The sequence below is a fragment of the Excalfactoria chinensis genome, chromosome 7, assembly GCF_039878825.1.
Source record: "Excalfactoria chinensis isolate bCotChi1 chromosome 7, bCotChi1.hap2, whole genome shotgun sequence".
NCBI lineage: Eukaryota > Metazoa > Chordata > Aves > Galliformes > Phasianidae > Excalfactoria > Excalfactoria chinensis.
The window spans coordinates 7829767-7856509 of NC_092831.1; the positions used below are offsets into that span (position 1 = coordinate 7829767).

Sequence of the window (26743 nt, forward strand, 5' to 3'; positions counted from 1 at the left end):
GCTGTTGTGATGCTCATCCTCTAGGAATTATTCTGAGCTCATTCATGAGTGGCTGTGTTGCAGCTTTTCAGTTCTGAGGTTAAAGCAGTGGTTAGCAATCACCTCTCCAGTCGTGCCGCCAGGGGGCCTTAGTAATCTGTTTCACTTAGTACAAGCTCATGTCCAGACCGATAATGCCTGGCACTGCTTTGTGTGCATAAGTGGGAGTTTCTTGTGTGGATAAAACTCAGTAAAGCTGGAGCGCAGAGATTGTCACTGAGGCTGTGTCTAATGCTGTGTATGCTCACAACACGGTGCTTGGTCATTGTTGCCTGAGGTATTTGGATTGATTCAACAACTGCCAAATGATCTTCCATAAAACACTTCTTGGAGATGTTATCCCTGAACAGCAATGTTAGATACGGCAGATACTGAGGATCTGAACACAAAACTTTCCCTGTGAAAGAAAGAGTTCTGCAGACAGATGAGCTGTTGATGCCCACAATGCCTTGTCACTGCAGGTACAGAACATTAGTGCTGCCATGTACTACAGCTACACTGAGGGGTGAATCACTGCTTTAACACGGCTCTTCAAGGAAGACTTGAAATGAGAATCAGCAAGTCTATAAAGCCCACAGTTGTAACAATCTGAAATAGCTCCTTAGCTAGTCTGTCTGCATAGCGCGGTCTGGTGGAGCTGCAGCTGCCAGAAAGGGAGCTTAAAATGTGACACTGAGTCACCTCAGCATAGGGCACGTAAGAATGAAGTCTCCACTTTGTACAGGAATAAGGCATACTAATTGCTGCTGTCCTGGATAACATCTGAATGGATGAAGAATTGAAATCATAGCACGTTCAGGAAAGGAACTGGGTTTGTTTTTTCTTCTCCCGAGGATCACTCACTCATTCCTGTTGGCTTTTTTTTTTAACCTGGGTAAGTAGTATAAACATTTGGAGGCTTTAACTTCCTCTTGCATCCTCTGTTAGTTATTTGACATCAAGGGCAATATTCACTTTGCAAAACACGAGTAAAAGCAGACATTCAGCTGAAGAGATTCTTAGCTCGTAACCAGCCCTTTTATTTCACAGCAGGCTCTGTTGTGCAGCTGTATTTTGTCAGGCTGGCCAGCAGTGGAAGATTCTGCCAGCTTGTAGCAGAACACAACTCACAATGGAAATGCTTCCACTTCTCCTTGTTCGCTGGAAGCTTATGTACTTGAACGTGCTTTGCCAACGTGCTTTCTATCAAAACTAGTATTTGATTTTTTCAGAAACACTGACTTTTGAGGACAGTAACATCAGTGGTCTTTGTATTTAATCTGCCTGCTGGCAATCAGCTGTACAACTCAGAAGCTGTGGAGTCTGAGTAGTTATAGAAGCTCTGCAATAAGAGGTGGAAGGTACTGATGACTGTAAGCAGCGTTGGGATGAGAAGCAGCAACACAAATATGGATTGCACAGCATTTAACTTGAGAAATCATTACTGAAAGAAGCGCTGAGTGCTGTTCCTGAGCTGACCTCCTGCAGGCGCTCTCTCTCCAGGAATGCTGTGTTGTCTGTGGATGCTGCGGCTTGGAAAAGGCTGTGAACTCCATCGAGGTGCTGGTGGTTTGGCAGCAGGGTGAATGTCTTGTAAACGTGTGGGCTGTGTGGCTGTTGTGAATATATTGCTGACTTACAGACTGCATAGTGTGTGCTGGCAGGAGGAGATAGGATATAATGCCTTGGCAATAGCAGTGCCACAGCAGGAGTGGTTTCAGGACGTGTGAAGGCAAATTTGTAGATAGAGGTGATTGCTTTTATTAAACTAACACAGTGGTACAACTGTAAAGGAATGTAGCCCTTCTTGATATTGAAACAGAAGCAGCAACAAGTCTCAAATCAAAATATAACTTCAGAATCACTGCTCTGCCTGACATAAGACACGCTTGGATATTTCTGGGCAGTGCTGCAAAACAGGGGGTTGTTCTGACACCCATTCAGGGAGCTGCTGCTATTTCATCTGTGTTAGACAAAAGAAAGGACAGCAACACCCCAATCCTTGCTGTGTTTGTGGAAGGAAAAGACAAGCTTTGGAACAAGCTGAACACGCCGCAGGTCAGAGGCCAGCTGGCATACATGCTCTCAGGTCTGCTTTGCTGAGTTTGCAGTGCACGCAGAACGGAATCTGGACTTTGGATAAGGCAATAATAAATGCTAACTCGCATGTGTGATAAGATTTCTGTCTGCTGCACTTCTACTGTTAGTTCTTGCATAGAGAAATCAGTTGACTGGTACCCAGTGCGATTAACGAAACTATAAGGGGGGTGGGGAGGTGTTTGTTTTCCACATTGTTTTTTTTCTCCTAAGTTTTGCTTGCTCTTACCAAAGACTGGAAGATGCAGTCCTCCTTCTGTAGCTCTAACAAATCCCTATCATTATGCTGCTTCAGGCCCATAACAGATTGTTCATCCCGAGAAGCAATTTCCTATTTGACTGCAAGGCAGTGTGAGGGGAACTGCAGAACGTGACCATCTTTCTATCAGAACTCTCCAGTCCTAATCTGGAGTGACCGTGTTTCCTAATACCACTCTTTCAACCTTTGAACTTATTTGACCCTGATGATAGTGCTAAAAATAAATGACTGTTGTGTTTGCTGTTTCAAATACAGGCAGCTATCTAGAGCGTGCCCAGAGCTGGCAATACTGGGCAACACCAGTTTGAAGTGAGTATCTGAGCTGTATGGGCCATGTTGGTGGGATTGATTATTAATGGAAGGCTTGGATGGGTTTCTGAACACCACAGCTAATTTCAGAAGTTATTCTGTCTTGCAAGTTGTCAGCGCTATGAACTAAGGCCAGCTGATATCACATAGACACCTTGCAGTCCTGGAACCTCTGGTCCAAACCCCTTGAGCTCAATAAGTCTGTGGAAGCAGTGATATGAAAAACAGCCTGAATGTGGAATTGGTGGCTCAGCAGCTCCTTTCTGCAATAGTCCTTGTGTTAGTAAAGACTCTCATAGCTCCAAGTACAGGCACCTGCAGTGAGAAGTTCCTTATTGTCATGAAATAGAGCCCAAAGTCCTGACAAATTGGGATGTTGTATAATCTCTGCCCATTGGATTCTAAGTCACACTTGTTCTGTTTGCAAGTCTGTGGACTGCCTCGGGCAGGTGATTCCACACCCTGACAAGCATCAAAATGACATTGCTTAGCTGCCATAGCCGGAGACACCTCGCTCATCTCCACCCAAGAGTGCAAGACATGGTGTTCCCCACATAGCAGTGCTGGGAGGAGAAGGCACTCTGCTCATCTGAACTGAGCTCTGAATCAGAAAGGTATGCCCACTACTTCAATGTACTTGGTATTTATAACTTTGAATATGTAGCTGCAGTGAAATGAGTTCTGCAGAGTGTCCTAAGCCAGTGAGTTATTGGTAGAGGTCCCCACAAAGAGCTCAATGCAAAGAGGAACAAGCAGGCCTTTGATGTTGGGTCTCTGTAGTGCAATGCGGTGGTAGGTTCCGGAATACAAAATGCACTCCCTTAAGTCAGTCCTGTTTAAAATATCTCCTCTTGTCTTTTGCTAGATTTAGATCTGGGAGTCGCTGTGACGGGCAGCGCATTAACAACATTTTCCTACAAGTTATGAGAGCCTCAACAGCTGCTGCATCATTTGGATGAATGATCCCAAAGCTCTGCAGCGGGATGTTGGCGATGCGTGATGGCCCCTGGCTGGGTGTGTGCCGTAAGGACGTTGGCAGCAGGGAGGCATGCAGCCAGGAGGCAAAGCGAAACCATCTGGCCCAGGAGCCATCTCCTCTTTACACGCTCCACTACGTCCCTGTGCATGTGAGAGCTGCCCTGTCGGTTGCAGGGACTTGCAGCCATGTGAGGAAAACTGTGAGCTGAAGCCTTTGTGACAAGGGGTTGGTATAAGCTGTAGGGCCCCGGTACAGCCCCAAACCCCCTCCTGACACATTGGTTGCCTGGGGCATGTTTTGCTGAGTATAACTGTGCTGAGTTCCCAGAAGCTGCAGAACTCGAGCACTTCTGCCAGCAACCAGCTGACTTGTTACCCCGTTCCAGAAGCTGGGTTTGGGTTGAACCCAGCCTGAGCTGGACACAGCTTCTCAAACTTGTATTTTTTACCTAATGGAAGGGAAAAAAAACCAACATGATGAGGCAAGACAGCTTCTTCCTCCTCATAAAACTGCCTACGTTCACATTTTTGGGCAGATGTGAAGGAAACCATCTTGTCCTTCCTACAGCCCTTTGGCATCTCCCAAAGGGTCAGCCCACAAGGTGCTGAGGACCAGTTTGTCTCCAAGATCAGCCCAAGTTCTGGCTGGGAACTCAGCTTGAGATAGAAATCTGATAGAAACAAAGATGGAAATTCCCAGCTGGGTCAGTTGCCACCTCAAGAGTTATGAAGACGTAATAGGAAAGGATCTTTCTTTTCAATGGACTTAGAAGTAACTTTGAGCTGCAGTGTATGTTCTTTGTGCTTCTGCAGGAGAAAAGCTGGATAAAGCTCTTTGGTGTTCGAGTCATTAAGCTGACGGAGCCAGATGAAGCTATTCCCATGTTTTACAATGAGCTCTGGTAATTTCCATTACTTATGAACACGTTTCCCTGAAAATTTTCTCTCCGGGGAGAGGATGTGAAATACCCACTCAAACAATGGAGAAATGGGACTTTATAAACAGAATAATGAAACTGGCTCTGTCCCAAACGCGAGTGAATTAACACAGCTGAAACAAAAATACATTGCAAGTGTTTTAAAGGTTGTTTGCCATACAGTTGTGATGCAGTTAACATCTCCGCAAGCAAAACTATCAATTTCTTCTTTTCCCTCTTTAGGTATAGATCTCTTGTTGTTGTAAAACGCTTTTCACGCAGAGCTTTCCAAAGCGATCGTCCTGAGATGCTTTCCCACAGTCTTGTCTTTTGAGCAGCCCTGATGTTTTATCTGGAAAAGGCAGAAAGCAGAATCGGTTCCCTTTGTTCCAAGGGGAAATTTGTTCTTCTGCATGAGAAAGATGCGCGGTTCCGGCAGGTTGATAAATCCCACATCTCTACCAGCAGGAATCTCCGGCCCCACAACGAGGAGAGACGCTGCTGGTAACTAATTAACACACCACTATTATCCGCGTCCTCCTTTTGGCAACTTCTGCAAAGAGCGAATCCAAAAGGACGAATTACATCCCGGTGTTAATTGCATTGCAAGTTTCTTTCTGGTTTGCAGTTCGTATTTGGGGGAAACCAAATTAAAGGCAGGACTTGAAACTGACTTTGTGTTTGCACGGACGCCACCCCCAGCCTGTCCTTTTCCCTGCTAAACCAGCACAGCACGTAATGCTGTGTCTGCTCAAGGACCCACACGTGCAATGGAGCATTTTGGTTTCCAAACTAGCTGCTGTAAGTTCCTCCTTCTGCAAAGATGATGCACGTGTTCATTCACGTGCGCCTTCCCGCTGCTGCTCCCTGATGTGCCCTTGCTCAGCAGGATGCACCTCTTATCACAAAATAGATGGCTGAAGCCATTAGGAAAACACAAGTGTTAAAGTCAGATCTATGCTTAATTATTTTGTTAATTAGGGGTCCAAGTGTTTTGCAGGACTGAGCCTGTGGTACAGAAGCATCAGTCATGTGGGGTGTTTGCCACTGAGTGTGGCTACGTTCTGCCTGGCTGCAGCCTGCATTTATGTGCACCCTCGTGTGTGCAAGCAAGGTTTGTCCATTTCATGCAGTAAAGCATGCAGCGTCCCAGCTCAGAGGGGGTCTGTGAGTCCAACTCCAGGCTCCAGGATGGACCTCCTATAAATCAGGCCTTATGAGACAGCACAGCCTGTGTGAGATTCCGATCCCCGGAAAGCCTTGTTAAATCTAGAACTCCAAAGCTGGAAATACAGCAGCAAGTCTCAGTACAGCTGGGAAAATACTGCTTAACTTGTATAACAAATAGCACGCTCACGGTGAACCTGAAATGAAAGGGACACAGAAAGCATCAGCTTTGCTTGGAAACAAGCTCAGGAAGCAAAAACTGGCACAGAACACAAGGCCACAGAGGAAACTTTAACAGCAGACCCTGCACAAATCCACCGTGTGTTGCAGAAGAGGAAAATCCCAAAGCAGTGTTTGACAGAAACATAATGCAATCGTGTGTAAGGCTTGGAAGAGAAACTGCTTTTGTAGGACAAGAGGAAGAAAAAGGTCAGAATTATCATTCCAATGTGAACTGCAAAACCCAACGTAAACTTGTTTTTCAGAATGCTTTTCTCTAGAAGAAAAATACAAGAAATAATGCTCCAGGAAACAGTCCAAGCCAAATCCTGGCAGTGAGAGACACTTATTGCCTGTGTCCAGCCGACACCATTAGCACAGGATGGCTGGCTTGCTCTGCCAAGGACCTGGAGCGTGCAGTCACTCCTACACCCATCGGTGGTGGAGCAGGCTGCAGAAAGGGATCGGTAATTCATCACAAGATAGCAAACCACAAATAAGAGAGAGCCAGGGCATAAAACTTTACAAGCAGAGCCTTTTTGCTGACAGCACAGGTGGAGATAGGTAACAAGGAGTGCACCGGGATCCGATAAGAGCGAGCACAGCCATAAGTTGCGTGCGGTGCAGGGGCAGCTCTACGAGCGGGGACGCGGGGCACAGCCCGGAGCTGCGGTCCCGGAGCGCTCAGCTGAGCTCCGCCCGCCGCTGCCGCGCTGACTCAGCCGCGGGAGGGCCCGGAGGGCGCCCCGGCCCCGCGGGCGTGGCGGAGCGGGCGGGCAGCCCACCGCCCCGGGGGCCATAAAGAGCCGCGGCCGCAGCCCGGCCCAGCGACTTGGAGGCGAGCGGTGCGGGCAGCATGACGGCCATAGGGGCGCAGGTAGGGCTGGGCGGGGGGAAGGCGGGCGGGACCGGCAGGGTGCAGCACTCGTTGCCCCGACGGCAGGCTCTTACTCCGGGCGGACCTCTGCGTGCTCCCCGGTTTCGGTGCTGCTTCTGTTGGTGGGGCTGCTTGAGGTTCCCAAATCCCTTGGTGGGATTCGATGAGCAGCGTGCAAGAGCAGAGCCTCAAACCCGGGGGTGCAGAGCCAAGCTTAGAGCTGACGGCTCCCAGCCATCACCTGCCCTCCCGGGGGCTCTCTGCTCCCCTAGTCCTGCCAGGAGGCAGCTCAGTGTGGGATAAGGCATGCAGAGCTGGGCCCTGCTATGCAAGCACCCCTGGTGATGCCAGGGAGCCTAAAGGGCAACCCCACCTTCTTATGCCTTGGGCACAACCCATCACTGCTTTGTGGCATGGTGTGGCCAGCCTGCAGTGCTTCAACCACTGGCATTGTTCCTATGAATCCCCCAACCTCATCCATCTGGCCTCATTTCCACTTAATGCAGCTCTCATAACTCCCACTTTGCTCCTTCCCTTCTTCCCCTTCAGGCACAGAGGCTGCTGGCACACAGGAGGCCCCAGAAAGCCTTCTTTGAAACCTTCATCCGGAGCCTGATCATCCTGTGCGTGGCCATCGCTGTGGTCCTCTCATCCATCTCTGTCTGTGACGGCCGCTGGCTCTTGGCGAAGGGAGAGCTCTTTGGGCTGTGGCACTTCTGTGCCATCGGCAATGACAGTGCCCCACGGTGTGTCACCGACCTGCGCCTGGCTCACGTGGAGGGGCTCAACGTGGGCATGATCCTCATCCGCAGCATGGTGTCCTCCGCCGTGGCTGTGGCTATCTTCGGCCTGGAGCTCCTGATGGTCTCCCAAGTCTGCGAAGATGCCAGCTCAAGAAAGAAGTGGTCCATGGGCTCGGTGCTTATCCTCGGCTCGTTTCTACTGTCAGCCACAGGGGTTCTGAGCTTCCTGATCCTCATGAAGGATCATCTCACCTTCACGGGCTTCACACTGACGTACTGGTGTGAGTTCATTGCTGCCTTCCTCTTCTTCCTCAACGGGATCAGCGGGCTCCACATCAACAGCATAACGCGCCCCTGGAATGGGGCAGGGAAGATCTAGGTGCAAAGGGTGTGCTCTGCCTTTGCGCAATCAGATTTGACAATTAGACTGGAAGAAAAGGGAGCCTAATGAAGTTTGAAAAGGACACGGTGCCTTAGGTTGCATGAGCAGCATGGTAGGCACAGACTACGGCTGGCTGCATGTGGCTCTCTGGAAGGGTGAGCATAGGAGGAGACCTCCACTGAGCATGCCGAGGGGCAGTAGGCTGCAGCCTACACCAGCAGGCTCAGCCCTGGGCCTTACCCAGCTTGTGCTGCTGTGGTTTGGTATTGCCAGGCTTTTCCCCACACTCTGGAGCCCACATGTGATCCAATTCCAGTGTACCTCATGGCTTTGTTATATCTCAGGGATGGGTTACCTGTGCCTGGCTGTGTGTACTGGCACAGCTTACTGAAAATCTCTGCTGGGTCCTACTCCTTCTTTTCCTTTGTGAAAGAGAAGGCATGCAGACCTCAGTCTGATCCCGTGTTGTGTCCTGCTGTTGTGTTCCCTCCATCTGTCCCGTTCTCTGTAGATCAGTGGCCACCCCACAGCCCCTTATATAGTTTGCTGTGATGGGACTTTACTCATCCTGGGTTCTTTTCCATCCCCCTGTGACAAGAGGAACATGGTTGGGTGGGCACCCTGGCTGGGCAGGCATTGTGCTGTCACACACCACTTGGCTGGGATGTTTCAGTCATCAGAGTCAATGTGCAATGAGCTCATCCTCTAGGTGAGTCTCCTGTTATGTTTCTACTGGGTAGAGGGAACTGTAGGTCCTCCTGGTCAGAACAAACCCAGGAGGAAGAGCTGATGGGAGAAGCTCTTGACCTGCTGCAGCTGGTGGAAGTCCATGGAGGTTGGTCACTCTCTGCCAGTGCCCCAGTTAACCTCTGAAACCTCTGCAGCTTTGAAGTTCTGCATAGTGTCTGATGAAGACCTCAGCGAAAGACCTCGTCAGTTGTTTGTCCCAAATGCAGACAGCCCTTCCCACGTACACTGCTGTTGACCCTGAGCACATTTATCTCAGAGTATTTGAGGGCTTCTGGTTGAATGACTTTTGTATCTGCTGCTAGAACAGCTTGTATTTCATTCTGGGACAAGTGATTCTATGTGTTTCATCTCTGTAGTTTGATAGTTATTGAGCAAGATTCTCAATTCCCATGCAATCAAACCCAATTTTTCACCTGAGATAAAAGCACTACAGCAGGAAGGCCATGAGAGACACAAGTGAGCAGCTTCAAGTTGGAACTGTTAGGAAACAGCCCTAAGCCTTGGGGTTTGACCAGGATTCCTGCCCTGAAGTCTGTAAGGTCTGGTCCCAGATGGCTGCCCCTTGCTGTTATGGGATGGCTGAATGCCTGAAGGCCCTGTGCACCAGTTCTGGGTGCCTGCTGTGGGCAGGACAATCCCCCCCTTGCTCAAAAACCTGGGTGTGCCGTCACTGAATGCCTTCCTGGTGGCATTTGCTATTGGAACTGAGCTACTTGTGGGACGCTGCCTGCAGCCCTAGCCCTGGGTAAGGGTGCAGTGTGCAGGGCGGGGAAGGCAGATGACAATTAGCCTTTATGTTCTTGCAAGACTTTTTGCAATTGAGAGTGATTTGAGGATGCCCTCTGCTCGCTGCAGAAGAGCTCTTTTGTTGGGGGTAGGAGTCCTCAAGGGAAAGCCTTTTTTTTCTGACTGGTTTTGTATTGTACTGCTTGACTTACCAATGCAGGGTGAACGTGACTGTTCATTTTCCAAAGCCTGTGGAAGCGCCGAGCAATATTCCTGAATGTTGTTTAATAAATGCCTTTGAAATAATGGAATCATCATTCCCTCTTTATAGTTAGAGGTTGGAATGCAGGTTTAAGGGGCTGGGGGTGAGCAGGGCTAATGTAGCCCCCAGGCTCAGCTCTGCGTGTTTACCCAGCTGGATAGGAAACGTATCAGCCTAAGGCTTTGCTGAGCTCCCCAGAAGGAGATGTGGCTGCACAGCCACTGAACACCCCTTTCCATTCCCCTCCATCCCAAACACCAACCCACGCAGCCTGCTTGCTTGTGTTGTGAAACAAGGGGAGGTCAGCCGTGTTTGTGGGAAACAGAGATAACCTCGCAGGCCTGAATGATTTCCTGCTGCATGGGGTATGTTTACCAGCTAAAGAGCTCTTTCCTGTGTCCTCCGTTTCCCTTTTCCCACACCGCACCCTGTGTCTGGAGCATCCTCCTCCTTTCTCCAGCTGTGCTCATTTGGCCTGCAGAAGTGGTGTCTGAGTACAGACGTATTTACATAGGTTTTATTTAAGGCTAATAGGTTTAGCTAAATGCAAGGAAGGTAAGTTTCCAGCATCACCACTGCATTGCTTTATGTAATCTCAAGCAAGTTAATTATCACCTGGTGCTGTCCTGATGGGAGAGGCCGTCGGTCTGTCTCATAAGGTTTAGTATCTCTTAAAAGCAAGGCAATGAACACCGCCTCCTGTTAATGAGCTGTTCTGACTTGCCGTGTTTCCAGTTTTAGTTGGAAACTTGTGCACAAACCATTGCTAGCGGATAAGAACAAAAAAATAATGGTCTAGGCCATACCAGCTAGGAATGAATGTATCCTCGACTGCTAATACCACTTTCATTTTCAGCCCACATCAGCATTGTGGGCTGTGCTTTGAGGGATGCCTGATTTGCAGGCTGAGCATTGCTTGGCTTTGTGACTGTGGGGAACACATTACAGGAAAGTTGCTGCCCATTACTTGAGTTTTCTTTCCCAGTGCTGAGCAGGTAGAGGCCCTTCTAACCCGTCTCCTTCATTTGGTTTCACTTGTTTTCCAGCCAGGGCTCCAACCTGTTTGAACTGGCACAACCCCTCTTCTGAAACAGTTGGCTGCAGCTCCCTTGGTGCTCAGCAAAACATTGTGCAACTCACTGCAAAGCAGCACTGCTTCTTTTTATTTTGCTTCTGATGGTTTTGTTGAGAACTTCCTCGTTGTTGCGCTGGGAGAAAAAAAAAATCATCTCAGCCACTTCCTCTTAAATTCAGCCTCACGTTTCACTGCACTGATCTTAGGGCTGAAGGAGCTGCTGTCTGCAGAGCTGCAGGGCTTCTTGGGTGGCTTGGAGTGAGTACCAACAGGTTGTCACGGGTTTTGCACCAGCATCCTAGGAGGATGTTAAGCTGCTTGTCTGAAAGAGGGCAGGCTGATAACAAATGCCTTCTGTGCACTGATTATGGAGGATAAGTATTGAGAAGGGGAAAACTGGTGAATGCTGAATATGGAGTTCATGCTCAGCCATTGTGTTGGTAATTTCAGGGCACTGAAGCTGGAGTCTTTGTGCTCTGAACCCAAACGGGTGGTTTTTATCTCTTGGTTTTTGCATTGCTCACTGAGATTTACTTTCCTGTTACTCTTCATCTATGTGTAGGCATCTCAGAGGTGGGTGCCATAGATCAGTACCTCTTTTCTTTCCTGTTTGTAGAATCATGGACTCTGGAAGAGACCTCTAAAATCACCCAGTCCAACTGCTGACCCATTGTAGCAGAAATGCTAAGTCACAGCTTGAAGTGGTGATTGAGCACCTGATAGGAAGGCAAGGCCAACCCAGGGGAGCTCAGGTGCAAGCAATGCACTGAGTGACCAGAGTGGAGCCAGGTGGAACCAGATTTGAGTGACCAGGGTGGAGCCAGGATGCATGCACCCCTTTTCAGACTACATTTAAGGGTTGGCAGTGGAGGGAAGGGTGTTCTGCTGTAGATCCCTGCCTGCTGGAGGCCTTCCAAAGGTAAGCAGATTTTTCTTCCTTTATTTTTGCAGCTGCTGCATTTGGGCTCATCCTCATTGGCTATAACCTAAGACTGTCACCCCACTATTATGGCTGTGCTTTCCATCACATTATAGCATTACACTGACCCCCACCATGGTACAAATTAAGACTGTTACCACTCATCTGTCATTAGTGCAGTTCATCACACTGTACAAAGCTGTACAAAAAAACCCACAAATGGGACCACTGCTATTTTCAAGCTCAACATTGTTAGAAGGGACAAAGGAAGAAAACTTTGCCATCGCTGGAGCATACCCAAGCAATGCATGCATAGACACAGCTGAAGCAAAAGCTTGACCATGGTTTGTATTTGCTGTGTCCATTATTGTCCTCCACAACTGAAGGGACTGGAACCCTGGTAAATTCTAAGCATGAATTGAATTTGCATATCAAACCCAAGGGCTTTAGCAAAGGATGGGTTGTAACTAATTTCTTGCAAAGCTGAATATCCTTCTAGCTTCAACATCAGAAGACAAAACTTCTGAAACCCACCAGCCTGGCCTAGCATTGGGAGGGAGCCACACAGAAAACAAGGAGCTACAATTGAGGTACAAACAGCAACTTAAAAATATCAGTGTGGACAGAAATGTAAATGACTGTGGTCAGAAACCCGAGGAAGAGAATAGTGTTTTGGCCCACTTTGCCTTGTAAAACAACACCAGTGCTACGCAGCATATAGATGAACAGATGTGCTTCAAGAAGAGCTGGTCTACAGCCAAGTCCAGCTGTGGGATACATACACAAGGCTCCCAGCACAGTCCGTGAGATTGAACCATGTGTATCTGAGCATGGAGGCATCCCTTAAGAGTGCAATGTTAAAGCACACTTGACCTTTGGGGAATTGCTTTCCTGTCCTGTGGTGGGCTTGCCTTGGTCACCTGCATCACTTGAGTTACACCACTTCCTCCATTACTTGCTGAGGTGCTGAGCTGCTGGCGCAGGTGTTTGCTTAAGTGCCACTGCCTCCATTTTCTCTGAACTTCCAGCTGAACCTAGGTAGAAAGATCACAAAATGCTCAGCTTGGCTGGCTTATCTTGGAGCCCTGCATGGAGGAGAGCAGTATAACAGGAAAGGGAGAGACTGTCACCTTTGCCAAGGTCTGGCTTTGTTTATTTAAGCCCCATGTAAGGGATGAGGGTAGGGCCTGTATCTTGTCACTTCTGGAGATAGTGCTGCTGCAACTACGCAATTTTTATGTCAACCTGTTTTTCTGTTCAGTTATTGGTGAAGCTGTTTACTGAGACTGGCTGGCCTTAGCTAAGTGTCTGGTTTGGATTTGTCAAGGATTTTTGTTGTATTTACAAAGCAGGACATTTTGACGCTAAGGGTAAAAAAAAAATAAGTGCAGGTTTTCTTTTCTAAACCACTTTTTCTGAAGCCCTGTTAAAGTGCCATTCAAAGCATTTCTAAGCCCTCGTTCCTTTCAGAGAGACTTTTCCTTCTGACCTTCTAAACACTAACAGTTTGGTTTTTCAGTTCCCCTCTAATAACCCTGGAATCTCCCAGGTCTAGGCAGCATCTCCCCCTGCCCCTACCAGCAGTGATAATTCCGGAGCAAAGAATTATACGACTACAAAGGCAACAGTCTCCTTCCAAAAGCTTTGCCTTATGAGAGTCCTAATAAATCAAGACCTGATACAGCTTTTTCTAAACTCCCTCCCAATGATCAAGCAGAGGAAATACATGGTATGACAGATGATGACATCATATGTGAGGATTGGGCTCTGATTTTCAGTGTGACAGTGTGTGGGGTGGTACTCACATCCTCCACTACCAGATGCTAACAACGCCATCTGAGTTAAGAAAGGGCTTCAATAGTTAAGCGGTGAAGTCTGCATCTGGCATACAATGACCTAGGTTTGCCAGGTCTGGGAGGCATTTCAGGGGTGATGTTAAGTATCCAGGAAGAAAATCCCCAGATAAAATGTGTAACCTATCCTTATTAATTCATGAGATGTTCTTGAGCAACAGAAAAGAATGTTATCTATACAGAACTCACCTCGCCGTTAAGAAAACAATAAAGTACAGCCACGACAAAACCCTGAAAGATAAAAAGAACTGTGGTCACAGAATTAATACTGCACTTTCAGCTTTTAAATCTGGAGGAGATATCTGAAAGGAAATCGGGCAGCTTGTTATTGCCATTAGGGCTCTGTTCTGCGCACAGCTACGTGGTGCTCATCTTATTGCCTTAAAAAGAGTAGCATGTCAAATATTACCTGGAACGATCCAAGAGCCAACTCAAAAAACAGCTGGATTTCCATCGTGCCGCTACTGGCGTCTTCGGGGAAGAAAGCAAAGATGATGTAGTGAACCCCGAAGAGTGGGATGAGGAGAAGTGTTGACTTGGCAAGCCTCCTGAGAGCAGAAACAAAGGGGAAAGCTGGTGTAGAAGGGGCAGGAGGAGCCCAGGAAGTCACAGTGTGCAGGACTTACTTGTACTGGTTGAAATCACTGCTCCGTCCTTCAGGTGAGCTGAGCTTCCTCATCAGGATCCTTAAAATGTCAATAAAGAGAATGAAATTAACCTGGAGAGAGGAAAAAATAAAAATTAAAAAAATATATTATTAAGAAAGTCAAGCAAATGATAATGCCCCATGACTACAAGTGCAGCTGCCAGGCCTCAAGCAGAGCCACTGGGTGTGTTGTGGTTGAGCAGGGGGAATGGAGGGGCTAGGGATGGCCTGTAGGTTAGCAGCTGTCAGTGTCTCCATCCCTGTCCCAGCCTCCCTGGTCTCTTGGGGATTCCCCAGCGTTGGTTATCTGTGGCCATGAAGGAAAGGTAGGGAAATACAGTGGGGGTTCAGGCCTGAGGATTCAGTTGAGGGTGGTGGTTGTTGTTCTTTGGTTGGTTGTTTTTTTTAACCCAGAAGGTCCGATGTCAGCCTTGTAGGCTTTTTACTGATTAAAATCTGCTGGGAATGGGAGGATTCCCGCTGGAAGGAATTGCCAGTGAGCAGCGCAGCAATGCATGTTAGTCAGGGAGCACAAAGGAGCTTATCAGTGTTGATTTTCTGCCCTTTGAACTGCTAAGGACCGTGTGCTGAGAGAGGAATAAAGAGATTAGATCTGAATTCTCAAGGACTGGCTGTTTGTTTGCCTATGTGGCTTATGGGCTTGAGAAAAGCCTCTGCTAGCTGAGCAGGCAGGAGCGTGCAGACGGCTCCGCCCGAGGCAGATCAGGGCTTCAAGGGGATGGGGGTGAACTCCAAGAGTTGAACGAGGAATGGGGTTTCACCTTGCAGTCATTAGGAAGAGCAAATGCAAAGCTGATCCCTGTGTGCTCCGCAGCTTTTGTGGGGGTGAAGGGACTGCTTAGTGGTAAATGAGCACGGGCTTGAACCCACCACTTCGAGTGTGCAAGTGTTGCAGTTTGTGTTTTGAAAACAAAGTGGAGCCTGATGGCAACATGGAAACCTCAGCAAAGCCCTGCGTTCTGGCTTGGAGTGCCAGAAGGCTGCTAGTCTAGCAGCTCTCACCTTCCTCTACTGTAGCTTCAGATGAATCATTGCAGACCCCCAGTGCACTACACTTGGGAGAACAACTATCTCCAAGCAGCAGTTCCAGGGCCTCCTGGAAGCTACAAAGGTGAGCATCAGCAAATGCTCACACCATAGATGTAAAGTATTATTTGTGCCAAAGTGTTCTTTACATCAGCTCTGCCTTTCACCCAGCAAGTTCGCACTGACTTTCAATGCCTGTATCTCGTTTCAGTGAGTAATGCCTTAACAGTTTAATTGCAGCCTACTGACCGATGGTGTGTGAGACCTGTGAGCTGCTTTCATTGCCCAAAACAAAAGTTAATGGTCGTGTAAGGCAAGTTGTTTTTGGCTTTGCTAAGAGGGGCAGTGACCAGGAGACACAAAGGCCATTGTACTGAAATGTACAGCATCTCTGTTTCTCCTCCTTCCTTGAAACAGTCCAAAACAAGCTTCCACAAGCCAGCCAAGTTCATATGAAATCAACAGGATGTGGAAACCTGATCTTCAGGCTCTTGCTTCTTGGGAGGACGATCTAGCGTTCCCTTGCAACTTAGCTTTAGGGCATTGGTTACTGACTAATCCCTGCTGTGTAGTTGCTTAAGCAGTAATTCATGTGTCACACCAGTTTGGGCACATGTCTAAGACTGGTTCATTAACGCACTTCTAAATTATGTCGAGTAGATGATGTCTAACTTGACAGGATTTGAAAATACACTTTGAATGCGCTCGTTCCAGGAAAGACTTACAAAAATAGATGCAACTATGGGGCCTCTGATGATCCACCAGGTATTGGCATTCGTGTTAACATCCCAACACCTGCGAAAATAGAAGAGAAGGTGCATTCAGCTATCAGAACACTGGGTGTGTTTTCAAAGGGATTTAGTCTGTATTGCACTTGAGGTAGGTCCCTACTCCCTCTTCTGCAATGTGAATTTTCTGTCCCCAATTATCTGGTGCAACATTTTGGGGAAAGCAGAAAACTATCCATCTGCTGCACTGGACAAGAAGTGTATCCTGCCCTTGAAGCAGGATGTTTTACCTGCTTCAAAACTTTGTGAGGGGGAAAAGAACAAAGCTTCACTGATCAAGCGCAGGTGTTTAACACTTCACACGATGAATTCATACTTGGAAGTCATCTCCCGCCCCTAGAAATGCTCAAATAAAATTTGAAGCTCCCTCTCAGCTTGCTCAGATGGACTTTTCCTCTCCCCCTGTGCTTGGACCCAGTCATGCACCACAATTAAGTGGCAACTGATTTGCTTGGCTGCCATTGGTGGTGAATGAGCAGGAAATCCCCACATCAGTTGGCACAACTTGGCCCTTTCCAAGCAGCTTACCCCACATTTTCACTGAGCTGTCTCGCAGTCGCCCATGCAGCAACAAAGACGGTTGGGGCACCTGCAATTGAAAAAGCCAGTTACTGCTCCACAAATCCATCCCAAAGGCACAATGGACTGACAATTATTCTTACAAAAAAGGGAACCATTACCCCATCCGAGGGCGATGAACCACCAAAGGAACTTCCTTTCGGAGAAGAAGGAAATGACCAGGAGAGAGTGGAGGTACAGTCCCTCCACGAGGAGCCAGCTGTAGTTAGACATGATGCAGTACTGAAAGAAGACCATGGTAAGCTTACAGCCAACCTGAGGAAACAGAGGGTAATTAAATTTTGCTGTCATTCGTATCTGTTTTCAAGAGAGTTTAAAGCACTGAACTTGTTTTCCAGGACTCTGATCCCAAATACCTTCAGGATATTTTGTTGTCACTTAAAAGAAGAGGAAAAACATGTTTCCTTATGTGGGAACTTTAACTTATGTGGGTCTTTTCCAGATCCCAAAGCTGCAAACTTACATCTTACTACCAGCTCTCAAACTGCAGTGCAAGTCAGCAGCATTTAATGTGTTCTCCTATTTTCCCTCTGAGTACCATTTACCAGGATCTATGAGCCATGTAGGAATCTCCACCCTGGTGGTGTATCCCATGTTCATGGACCGTGGAACCCACGTTAAGGTGCCTCTGTGTCCATGTATTGAACTCTGGGTGCCTTCTGTGGACACTAGTCACTGCTGTCCAGCAGATGAATGCAGACACCTGCTTCTGAGCAACCTGGATGTCCTCTGCTCCAACACTTGGTGGGCTCGTAGATACCTGCAAATGGTTATCTGCAGCCATGAGGAAGCACACCTGAGTTTGCGTGTTTGCTCCAGCCTGGGCTCCTTTTTCATCCTCATACCTCCCCCAGTATGATAAACAGAAAGCTAGGACAGAGATTTCCTTCCCTGCATGCTAACTACAGATGGGATCCTGCTTGGAAGCTGAAGCATGGAGCAAGCAGGAAGGCAGGGGGTTACCGTGTATGCCTCACAGTAGTTTGTGTCTTCAGAGGAAAACAGAACATTATCTTTGATGAAATTTGATGAGGCACGCAAAATGAACGATGTGAAGAGGTGCATGTGGATGTAGTTCCTTGTACAGCGAAGTCTCCTGTAACAATGAGAGAACTCCTGTGAAGTAACATTCCTAGGAAATAACATTCCTAGACAAAGCGTATCTGTTTTTTATTGCTGAGCTGACAAAACACTGGGGTTTTTTCTTGTCTCTGGAAGGAAGATTTGTGCATTTCCAAAGAAGGACACCCTAAAGAAGGCCTTTGAAAACTAAAGTTACATCTGCTCCACTCAGGTACTAAAAAAAGGCAAACATTGCCAGAAGAACTAGAACTTCATGCCAATATGCTTGGTCTAGCATACTGGTCACTGAATAAGGACTAAAGTGCAAATTCCAGGTTATAAAGACACATTAAGATAAGCTCTCTGTCAGGTCACTGCTGTAAACATGCAGTGCTTTCCCAGAAGTCAATACAACAGTGCTTAGAGCAAAGTTTTAGTCTCAAGTGAGGAAAAGAACAGCAGGAGGAAAGGGAGCCTGCCCCAGAGACAATGACATCATGGCAAAATCTCAGCACGGAGGTGATGCAAACTTCAGCTTGCAAACTATGTTCAGCTACGTTTTGGAGAAGACAGGAGGACATAAGATGAGGAAAATCTCTTACGTGTTTTGGGAAACAGAACTCAGCTCATTCCTATCACTGATTTATGTGATTTATGTTATACTTACAATGTTTAATCTGCTGTGAAAAACACCAGAAGCGTTTGTGTTTGCTGAGATGACCAGAGGTCCTGATCAGACCCAATCAGTCATGCTTCTCCTCACCTTAAAGAGGCCAGGACCACCAAGGCTATTGTCAGCGTCACCAGGGAGGTGCAGTACCCAATGGTGTACATTGTCTTCAGGGTCATGAAATAGGAACGCTGCAGGAGAACAGATATTCTCATCTTCACCTTTGATCATCTGTTAGAAATCAGCCCGCAGCAAGAGAAGGCTGCCCCTCCTTTCTTAACAAGTAGATTTTCTTGTAAAATCAGCTGCTGAAGTTTTAATGTCAGCAAGCCTTTGAAGAAACATTTGTGCTGAAGAAAACCCATACAAGCAACGCTGCCTGGGGTAAATTACATTATTCAGTCTCTATTTATCAGATTGATCACATCCCTCCCCCAGGGCTCTAAAGAAACAGGTACTCAGACTCACTCTCGCCTCGTTTGTTGTGTCATTGACGTTGTAGCCACAAGCAATATCTGGTCTTGGATATGGATCGGACCAACCCTCGCTGGTGCAGTTTCGATAGACGAAACCTGTATGTTAACAGCAACAAAAAAGGCAAAACCAGGTGTAACCATTTCCAATTGTACCTTTGTTAGTCAGTCACCAATGTGTAGGGTTGCTCCAAGAGCAATGGAACACTTTCTCCCCAGGCAGTGCTCTCTGCATAGCTGGAGGTGAAATGCAGCTGAGCTGATTCTGTTGATACTTGCCCAGTGTGTTTGTGTGGGTCATAATATTGTTTGCCAACTGAGGGATGACTGTGATGGATGTGTTTTTATTAATTGCAACATAAATAATACTGTTCGCTACATCTGGTATTTCTTGGCCAGTGTTCCAAGATCAGCAAACATACGACTTGTTCAATCGTGGATTCATACTCCATACAAACTACTCAGATGTTCCCAACTCAGATTTGTATCATGTTTTGTCACAGTCTGAGAAGAATGCAGAAGGTTAGATGGGCACAGCTCTTATTGGTGAGATTTAGATAGAAAATAAAAGGCTTGCTCCCACAGTGAGGTCCAGGCATTACCTTATGCTTATTGGAAATCAGAGGATAGGCTAACTCAGTGAAGTTAGACTTCTGAAAGCAAAACACTGAGGTTCATTGAGTCCTTTGTGGCTGAACTTCCCAGTCCATGGAGAAAAAGAGGCTTTTGCAAGAAAATTCATCTCGCTTTCAGACAGATGTCTGCAGAGGGCAGTTTTCTCACCTATCTGGGCATCCAACTTCCCAAGTCAAATGAGGCTTGAGCCACCAAGTTGCACACGGTTAAGCAGGACCGGTTTGAATGTGCCCACATTCGTGTCCTGCACTAATTGTGAAAGCAGGCAGTCCTAACCTGAACATCTTGCAATCTGTCTGGCAGAAAATGGCCCTACCATGCAGGTGTAGCCTATAGGCTGAAGAGAAATAGAAATAACAAAGAAATAGCACCACTGCCTGCTGTCCTAATTGCATACATCTGTCCAGTAGGAGGCACCCTTTACAGTGCCCTGTTTCACTGCTGTTGGGAATGAAAACCTGAAAGTAGCAGCCCTTCTTAGTAGAAACCTTGACAGAAGATGCTTTAAAAGTCTATTTTTGTGTACGCAATTAGCCACAGGGACTCTGAGGCATCCGGTTTCTGCAAAACATCCCTGCAGTGTTCAGAGAACAGAGAGAGAGATACGCACGCAGCAGTGTTTGACAGTGGTTTATGCTTTTTGGAGCCCTGCTGGGGCTGTCAGGACAGTCAGGGGCTCCTATTGCCTCTGAACAAATCCTGGTGACCTGAGAGTGCCCATGCTTGGTTTGCATCCACCTCTGTACAACCGCAAAGCACTGCAAACGTGCTCAGATCGCCGTGTGGGAAGAGCTCAGGGTGTGTCAGTAACACGTTATTAATCTGATGCTTTTATGAACATCTTGTTCCAGCTTAGCCTCACCGGAAGGGCCAGGATTGTGTTTCAAACTAGGTTTTCCATACTCTGCTGCAGTACAGCAACAACAGAAGGAAGAGAACGAGCTCTCCCAAACATCTATCCCCACAGTTCTGTCTAATGTGGGGCCACAAAGGTGACCGAGAGACAGGAGAACTTTTTATATGAGAAAGCTGGGACTGCTCAGTCTGGAGTAGTTCTGTTTTGAACACTGTTGCTTGGATTAGTGCTTATCAGAAGTGGCTCAGCTCTCAGCTTCTCAGTCGGGAGGGCATCTAAAGTTGAAAGCTGTTAGCCTATCTGTCTCCAAGATAATGCAATGCTCATTTGACATGTAGCTATGACCTTTGGATGTCCAAATTCCTGTTTTCCTCCCGAGCCGATGCTGGCTGCTCAGGCAGAGGCAGGGAGCGGATCCCTCTAGTGGCTGCACCAGCATGAATTGAGCTGAAGGTATTTAAGGCTCCTTATCACTGGGCTGAAGATTTGTGAGCACGTGCCCGACAGATGATTTTCTCAGCAATCTGTGACTTTGTATAGTGTTTCTTCTGTCCTTATAGAACATTATAGGATTCAGAGGGCAGCTGCTGTTGGCGAGTGCAGAAAGCAGCGTGGTATTTCTTTTGATGCAAACAGTTTGTGTCTGATTGTATTTAAAGAGCACTAAATGTTTATTCTCCTAGATATCTAAACCATATTAGACAATTTAATATGTTGTCTCCTGTTTCTCCTTCCACAAAATCAATGTCTGCTTTTTTGTAAGCACTGGATGTCATTAATCCACGTTCTATAACCAAAGAAAGCTGAGCTTTCCTCCTGGTTTGAATCATTAACTCACAAAGAGAAATGGAAGCACATTTCTCAGACATTTCTCAAAGTAGAATTGAGCAGAAAGCAGGCAGAAGCTACTGCTTAATGGCTCTAGATTACTGTATTGTACTGGGACACCAGTACACTTCCTTGTATGGAGACTGTCACAGCTAGTAGGTGAACCCCAGAGCAGATTGCTTTTTGAGGAAGGCACAAAAGGGGTCCTTTCTCCCTACCTGGCTGGCTGGTTCTGCCAAAGCTTGCATGAGCTTCATGCTGTGTGAAATTCTGCTCAGGCTTGGTTGAGACCAGCCAAAGAGTTATTTGAAATGGAAAGTCAGACTGATTTAAGAAAGCTCCGTTCCCTTAAGAAATTAAGAAATTAAGTGAAAAAGCTGCTTTACATGATAGCATTTATTTCCTACGTTTTTCTTTGTCTGGCTAAGAAAAACAAACTCTTGCAACATCTTATTACTTTAACTCCAGGCTTTCTCACCTCCAGCTTAGTGATGAAAATGGAGCTGCTAAGCGGCCATCCAGCTTTAAAGGGACAGAATCTTCTTTAAGTTCAGACCTGATGGTGACATCTCTGTAAACACCCACATTGAACAAACACCACTCAGGAAAAAAAAGTGTACTTTTTGGTGTTACCTTGTTTCCCAGTCAGCATCTGGAAGAATTTGGGGCAGTGAGCACTGACAGTGTATCCGACAGCAGACGAAGGCCAGCAGCTCATGTTATCCCACATTCCTGCACATCTGCCTGGAGACAACAGTGAAACATCATGGAACTTCTCCCAGCAATGAGACGCTGTACAACATCTCACACCAATGAAACACCATGCAGCATCTCCCAAAAATGAAGCACCACGCTACATCTCCCAGCAATGAAGCACTGTGCACCATCACCCAAGGACAAAAGCAGCTACAGGAATAGGGATGTTCTGCTGGGTGAGGTAGAATCCTTCTGGGAGCTGCTGAGAACTGGATGGGACAGAGCAGGCCTTGCTGGCTACAGACCAACCCCAGCATCCCATTCTGGTCCTTGACAGCTCTGATCTCTGGCAACCAGACACAGAGCAAACTGGGCTGTGCTGAGCTTTACGTCAGGCCCTCCTCAGCCCCCATTTACGTCAGGCCCTCCTCAGCCCCCAGTCCTAGCAGTCTAGGAACAATTGAATGGTGCTGGAAAGATAAAGGAAAGTAGAGGTGAAAAATTTAGCTCACATTTCGACTTTTCTAAAGCTTCCACTTTGAGTCCGCCTGGTGTTTTCTTTGCATAATCCTTGTGTAAACACAAAGAGGCACAACGTGACAAAGAGTTTAAACAGCTTCAGAATGATACCGGGCAAAGCCGCTCTCTTTCCCTGCGTGGTACACTGAGGACAGGCATGAGATCCCCAGAGCTTTGTTTTTCTTCTTCAGACTAAAGTCCTGCAGGATTATCTCCACACAGAACTCAGCCATGCAGATCATTAAAGGATGAAGAAATCTGCAGACTAAAAGCATTATTTCCTGGAATAAAACCATTATTTTATCATTCACCAAGGTAACAGACCCTCATCGAATAAAGACCAGCAGAAGGAAATTCCTCTGCTTCTCTTCAGAAACCATTGCATGAGGGCAGCTGGGCACCCTGTCCTTGTTTATTCTGGGGGAGTTTCTCTGCCAAGAGAAGTTATGTTTGCAGAGCTACGGTGACATACACGGGCTGAGTCACTCTGCCCACTTCCAGCTCAATGCTACATGGGTAGCCCTGAACTCACACCACTGTGCCCTTTTTGGTCCCCTTTGCACAACTGAGTTTAAAGAGCTATTTTGATGGCCCTTGGACACGCATTCTCAAAGATTTAACACAGTCTTATTCATTTAGCTTCTTTCTGTGTGGATAAAGGTAGGGGGCACGGAGGCTAGCAGTCTCCTGTATTAAAATACCGAGGGGGATGTTTAAGATTTGGATACAACTGAAAACTAGATTAAGTCTCTCTTATTTGCAATGAGACAGATCTGCATTCTGGAATATCTGCCATCCTCCTCTGAGTACTCCACTATCATCGTGCCCCAAGGCAGAGCTCACACCCATCAGTCTGCATGGATCATAGGGATGGACAACACAGAGAAAAAATGCAAGCTAAAAAATATGCAGTAGGTCTTCCCTTTGAGTCCTGCTTGTGGGCCAGGCTACAGTGAAGCTCTCATGTGTCTTAACACCCTCTGCTAGAGAGGAAGGCTTTGAAACTAAGCAAAAGCCTCAAGTCTTGCTCCAAACAGAGCGCATCTCATGGAGCACTGTCACCTCTCGTGCTGATGAGGATCTTGCCACCTCATGGTCTACAGAATTCATCCAGGATCAGTTCAGCCTGCAGGCTGTAATGGATGACACAAACCCATCCCCAGCAGTGACGGCTAACCAGACACAACATCTGTTGCTTAAATAACTGCTTGTGTGCCTCCTACTGGAGGAACATGGGGGTAGTGAGCCACCCACCTGACCGGAGAACAGCTTCTACCTTTCACATTCACCCACCCTTACCTGAGCTTAGGAGGAGATCATTTTCAGGTGTTCTGTTCCTTGCCTCCAGGGACAAAATCTCAGCACAGTTTTCTTCCTCCTTTCTCAAGACACTCAGGAGGTCGCAGACAGGAGGGACAGCCCTGATCTGCAAATATAAAAGCAGCAGAATTACTTTTCCTCTTAAAACTTTCTTAGCAGGAATTGCCTTCTTGTGCTCCTGTTCTCCATTTGATGCTGTCAATTGGTTGTGGGCAGTATTTTCTTGAAATACAGTCAATTTTCTTAATTAAATCTGCTCTTTTTTTGATAGCAGTAGCCAAGTACGGACTCAGTTCCTGCCTTCTCCCATTAGCTGACATTGTTATTGAGGGAAATGAATCTGTTACTCTGCTAAACAAAGCGAGTGCTTACTGAGCAAGGTGCTCCTCGTAAGGACTGCAGAAACATCCAGGGCACTGCTGGACTCCCTTGGAGCACTTAATCACCCACTTATGGCAGTGTTAAACCACAGACCTTCACTGTTCATTTTCCTAGGTGACATTCACTTGCACAACCAGCCCAAATATGTCCACTGGCTGCAGCCCACCCAAGCCTGCTCCCCTGCTACTGATCATAGAGCTTCGGGAGCCAAGCCAACAGCAGCACCTCACTGAGATTTCTTGCAAGAAAACTGATTGTAAATCATCCTGAGCTCATTCTCTCACCAGTCTCCTTCCCCAGCCTCCTTCCTCACAAGGAAGGGTTAAAACGTGAGTCTTAACTCAATACTGATATAGTCATTGAACGTGCAGTTTATGCTACATGCAGCTGAGCCAAAATTAACATACAAAACAGCAATCTGCCATTAAAATGGCATATACTGAAAATCATTGTAAGGTAGGATGAGATCCCAGTCTTTACACCTTGCTTAATGATAACAAATCCCCCCCACACAACAACATGTCAGCCTGATTCCCATTTGTAACAGACCTGCTTGGTCCCCAGTGAACAGGAAAAGTTACTTGCACCACTTTTGCCTGTTTCCATCATTTTAAACAATGAAAGCATTGGTTACACCCAGGTTCCCATTATGACAAATTGCATAGCTCCTCGTGAGCTATGAAATGAATAAAACCAAAATAAATCTCTTTATTAAAGATTAAAAAGGAGGGACATCCAAATGGAGTAACACGTCCAAGGAAACGTAATTGCATTTAGCTGCTTCTGTTGTTGGCTAAAGGCTGAATTTGATCATTTCTGAGCACTGACAGATCATTTAAACATTAGTTATCACTCCCTGTTGCTGAACATTTGATTACCAATAGCAAAGTAATTAATGTTTTCATCATACACAAGAACTGTTCAGACCTAAAGCAGACGTCTGTTGCATTATTCCCAGGAGTTACCTCAGAAATATGTTAAAAAACAACACTAGTGTTGAACATTTAAAGGGATCAACAGAACTGGCTTGGTCTGCGTGCGGGAGGCTCGTTACAGTATAAGCACATGTAAAACAAACGTTAGCCATCACGTTAGCTACACTTCTTGTTTCTTTAAAGAAAATTTGACATGTCAAATCAAATCATCTCAAACCCGTTCTGAGCAGAAACAGCTGTGCTAACTCGATGCCCAAAGTGCATTTCTTAACCTGTGAAGGAGTGGATCTAAACGCTATTTAATACAAAGAATATTTGCAGCTGCTGAATTCCCAGACAGTTTAATTAGAAAATAAGTGTTCCAAGCTTCACAAGTGGTTTAAGGGAGAACAAAGGATGCCAGGCTTTATGCCGTAAACAAAATCTGTATTCTGAAGGACTGGAAGGAGAGTAAGCAGAAGGAGATGCTCTCAGGCAGCACCCTGAATAAAGACATCTAGTTACAGAGACTTTTGGTGGTACCTAAAAATTAGAAACCCAAATGGCAAGAAAACCAGCACAGTCAATGTTTTAGTATGAAACGCAATCAAAGCAATGCAGACTGCATTCCCTGTGCAATTAAAACATCTGGGCAGAGCTCACGTTTTGTCAGAGGGCAAGACAGATCCCCTGCAGGGACAAAGAGTGATTTTTGCCAATGCAGCAGCGATTCTTTATACAGACAGAGGGTTTGTCTTCTAACTTCTCATAACCAGGCTGGACAGATTTCAGCCTCAGTTTTCTGTGCTTTTCGAGATTGGAAAGCACTTGAACAGCACTCAGAGATGACACTACACATTCAGCTGTCTTTCTGATGGTATTGGGTGCCTGGAGCACAGCAGCAATCTGCACATCAATTCCCAGAAAAATGGGGAAAGCCAAAGGAAAAAAGCATGTGTGGGGCAGATATCACTTTATATTCCTTCTGCCCCAGTCAGGGGAGGCATTAGCAATGGTGGGCATTTCCCCTGAGGAGATTCCTCCCTGAGCTTACCAATGCAGTAACACCGTCCTCTTTGTGCAGCTGGGGAAACCGAGGCAGCCAACATCTGGCTGTCTGGACACTGTCAATTAGTGTGGGAAGCAGCAGAAGCAAGAATAAAAGAAAATAAATCCCAGCTTACACACAGACCTTTTAAAGCAAAGACGTGACGACTTTATGGGATAGAGGTGCATTTATTCATTCAAAACAGTTCCATGCAATTGGGAATAAATAGCTTCAAGCACCTACCAGAACGGCTGAAATCCAGAAGATGATCACCGAGATGGTCCACATGTTCAGCCACAGCCCACTTCCCACATCCCTCATTCGCCAGAGGTCGCCGGGCTGTCTGTGCTCTTCAGCCTGGCTCTCAGCTCCCCTCACTTTGTCCTTTTCCCTCCTCGCTTCTTCCCTTCCCAGCTTTGACCATCCTGAGCCAATGCTTCTCTTCAGCTGCAGAGCCCCAGCCAGCATCAGCAGTGACAGGACCCCCCCATCCGCCCTCCAAGCTCTCCTCCTCCTCCACAGTAGCCTCCTGTCCCAAGAATAACAGCACCTCTGTGGGGCATGTTCCTGCTATCGTCTGCTTGCCTTCCTGGCTTTTACTCACTGCTATTGACGGGTGTCGGTGGGGAACGATCATTCCTCACACTCCCATGATAAGGGACTAAGCAGGGCTGCAGTGTAAGATGTCAGCTCCACAATGGCACAGGTAATCTATTAAGGGGAAATAGT

At 46.9% G+C, this 26743-nt stretch overlaps 2 protein-coding genes across 2 annotated transcripts; one reads left to right on the forward strand and one right to left on the reverse strand.

The window, feature by feature from the left end:
- Positions 1-6693: 6693 nt before the first annotated feature.
- Positions 6694-9742, forward strand: TMEM37 (transmembrane protein 37). Its single transcript, XM_072342044.1, has 2 exons — positions 6694-6841; positions 7391-9742. Exons 1-2 carry the CDS (start codon positions 6821-6823, stop codon positions 7961-7963), a joined length of 594 nt encoding a protein of 197 aa, XP_072198145.1. The 5' UTR covers positions 6694-6820; the 3' UTR covers positions 7964-9742.
- Positions 9743-12203: 2461 nt separating this feature from the next.
- On the reverse strand, positions 12204-26482 carry SCTR (secretin receptor). The gene is made up of 13 exons (XM_072341954.1): positions 26258-26482; positions 23651-23777; positions 21770-21880; positions 18812-18915; positions 18437-18534; positions 17575-17707; positions 16713-16866; positions 16561-16621; positions 15970-16039; positions 14178-14269; positions 13961-14099; positions 13741-13782; positions 12204-12732 (listed from the first exon to the last, which is right to left on the reverse strand). The coding sequence occupies exons 1-13, from the start codon at positions 26480-26482 to the stop codon at positions 12556-12558; spliced, it is 1533 nt and encodes a 510-aa protein (XP_072198055.1). The 3' UTR covers positions 12204-12555.
- Positions 26483-26743: the final 261 nt, after the last annotated feature.

Excerpts from the sequence above, each read along its gene's own strand:
- TMEM37 (XM_072342044.1), top strand. The coding sequence starts at position 6,821 with ATGACGGCCATAGGGGCGCAG. Across the intron at positions 6,842-7,390 it reads TGACGGCCATAGGGGCGCAG|GCACAGAGGCTGCTGGCACA; the intron begins GTAGGGCTGGGC and ends CTTCCCCTTCAG.
- SCTR (XM_072341954.1), bottom strand. The coding sequence starts at position 26,482 with ATGCTGGCTGGGGCTCTGCAGCTGAAGAGAAGCATTGGCTCAGGATGG. Across the intron at positions 18,535-18,811 it reads ACACAACAAACGAGGCGAGA|CGTTCCTATTTCATGACCCT; the intron begins GTGAGTCTGAGT and ends GTTCTCCTGCAG. Across the intron at positions 12,733-13,740 it reads ATTGTTTTCTTAACGGCGAG|GTTCAGCTGGAAGTTCAGAG; the intron begins GTGAGTTCTGTA and ends CTTTCTACCTAG.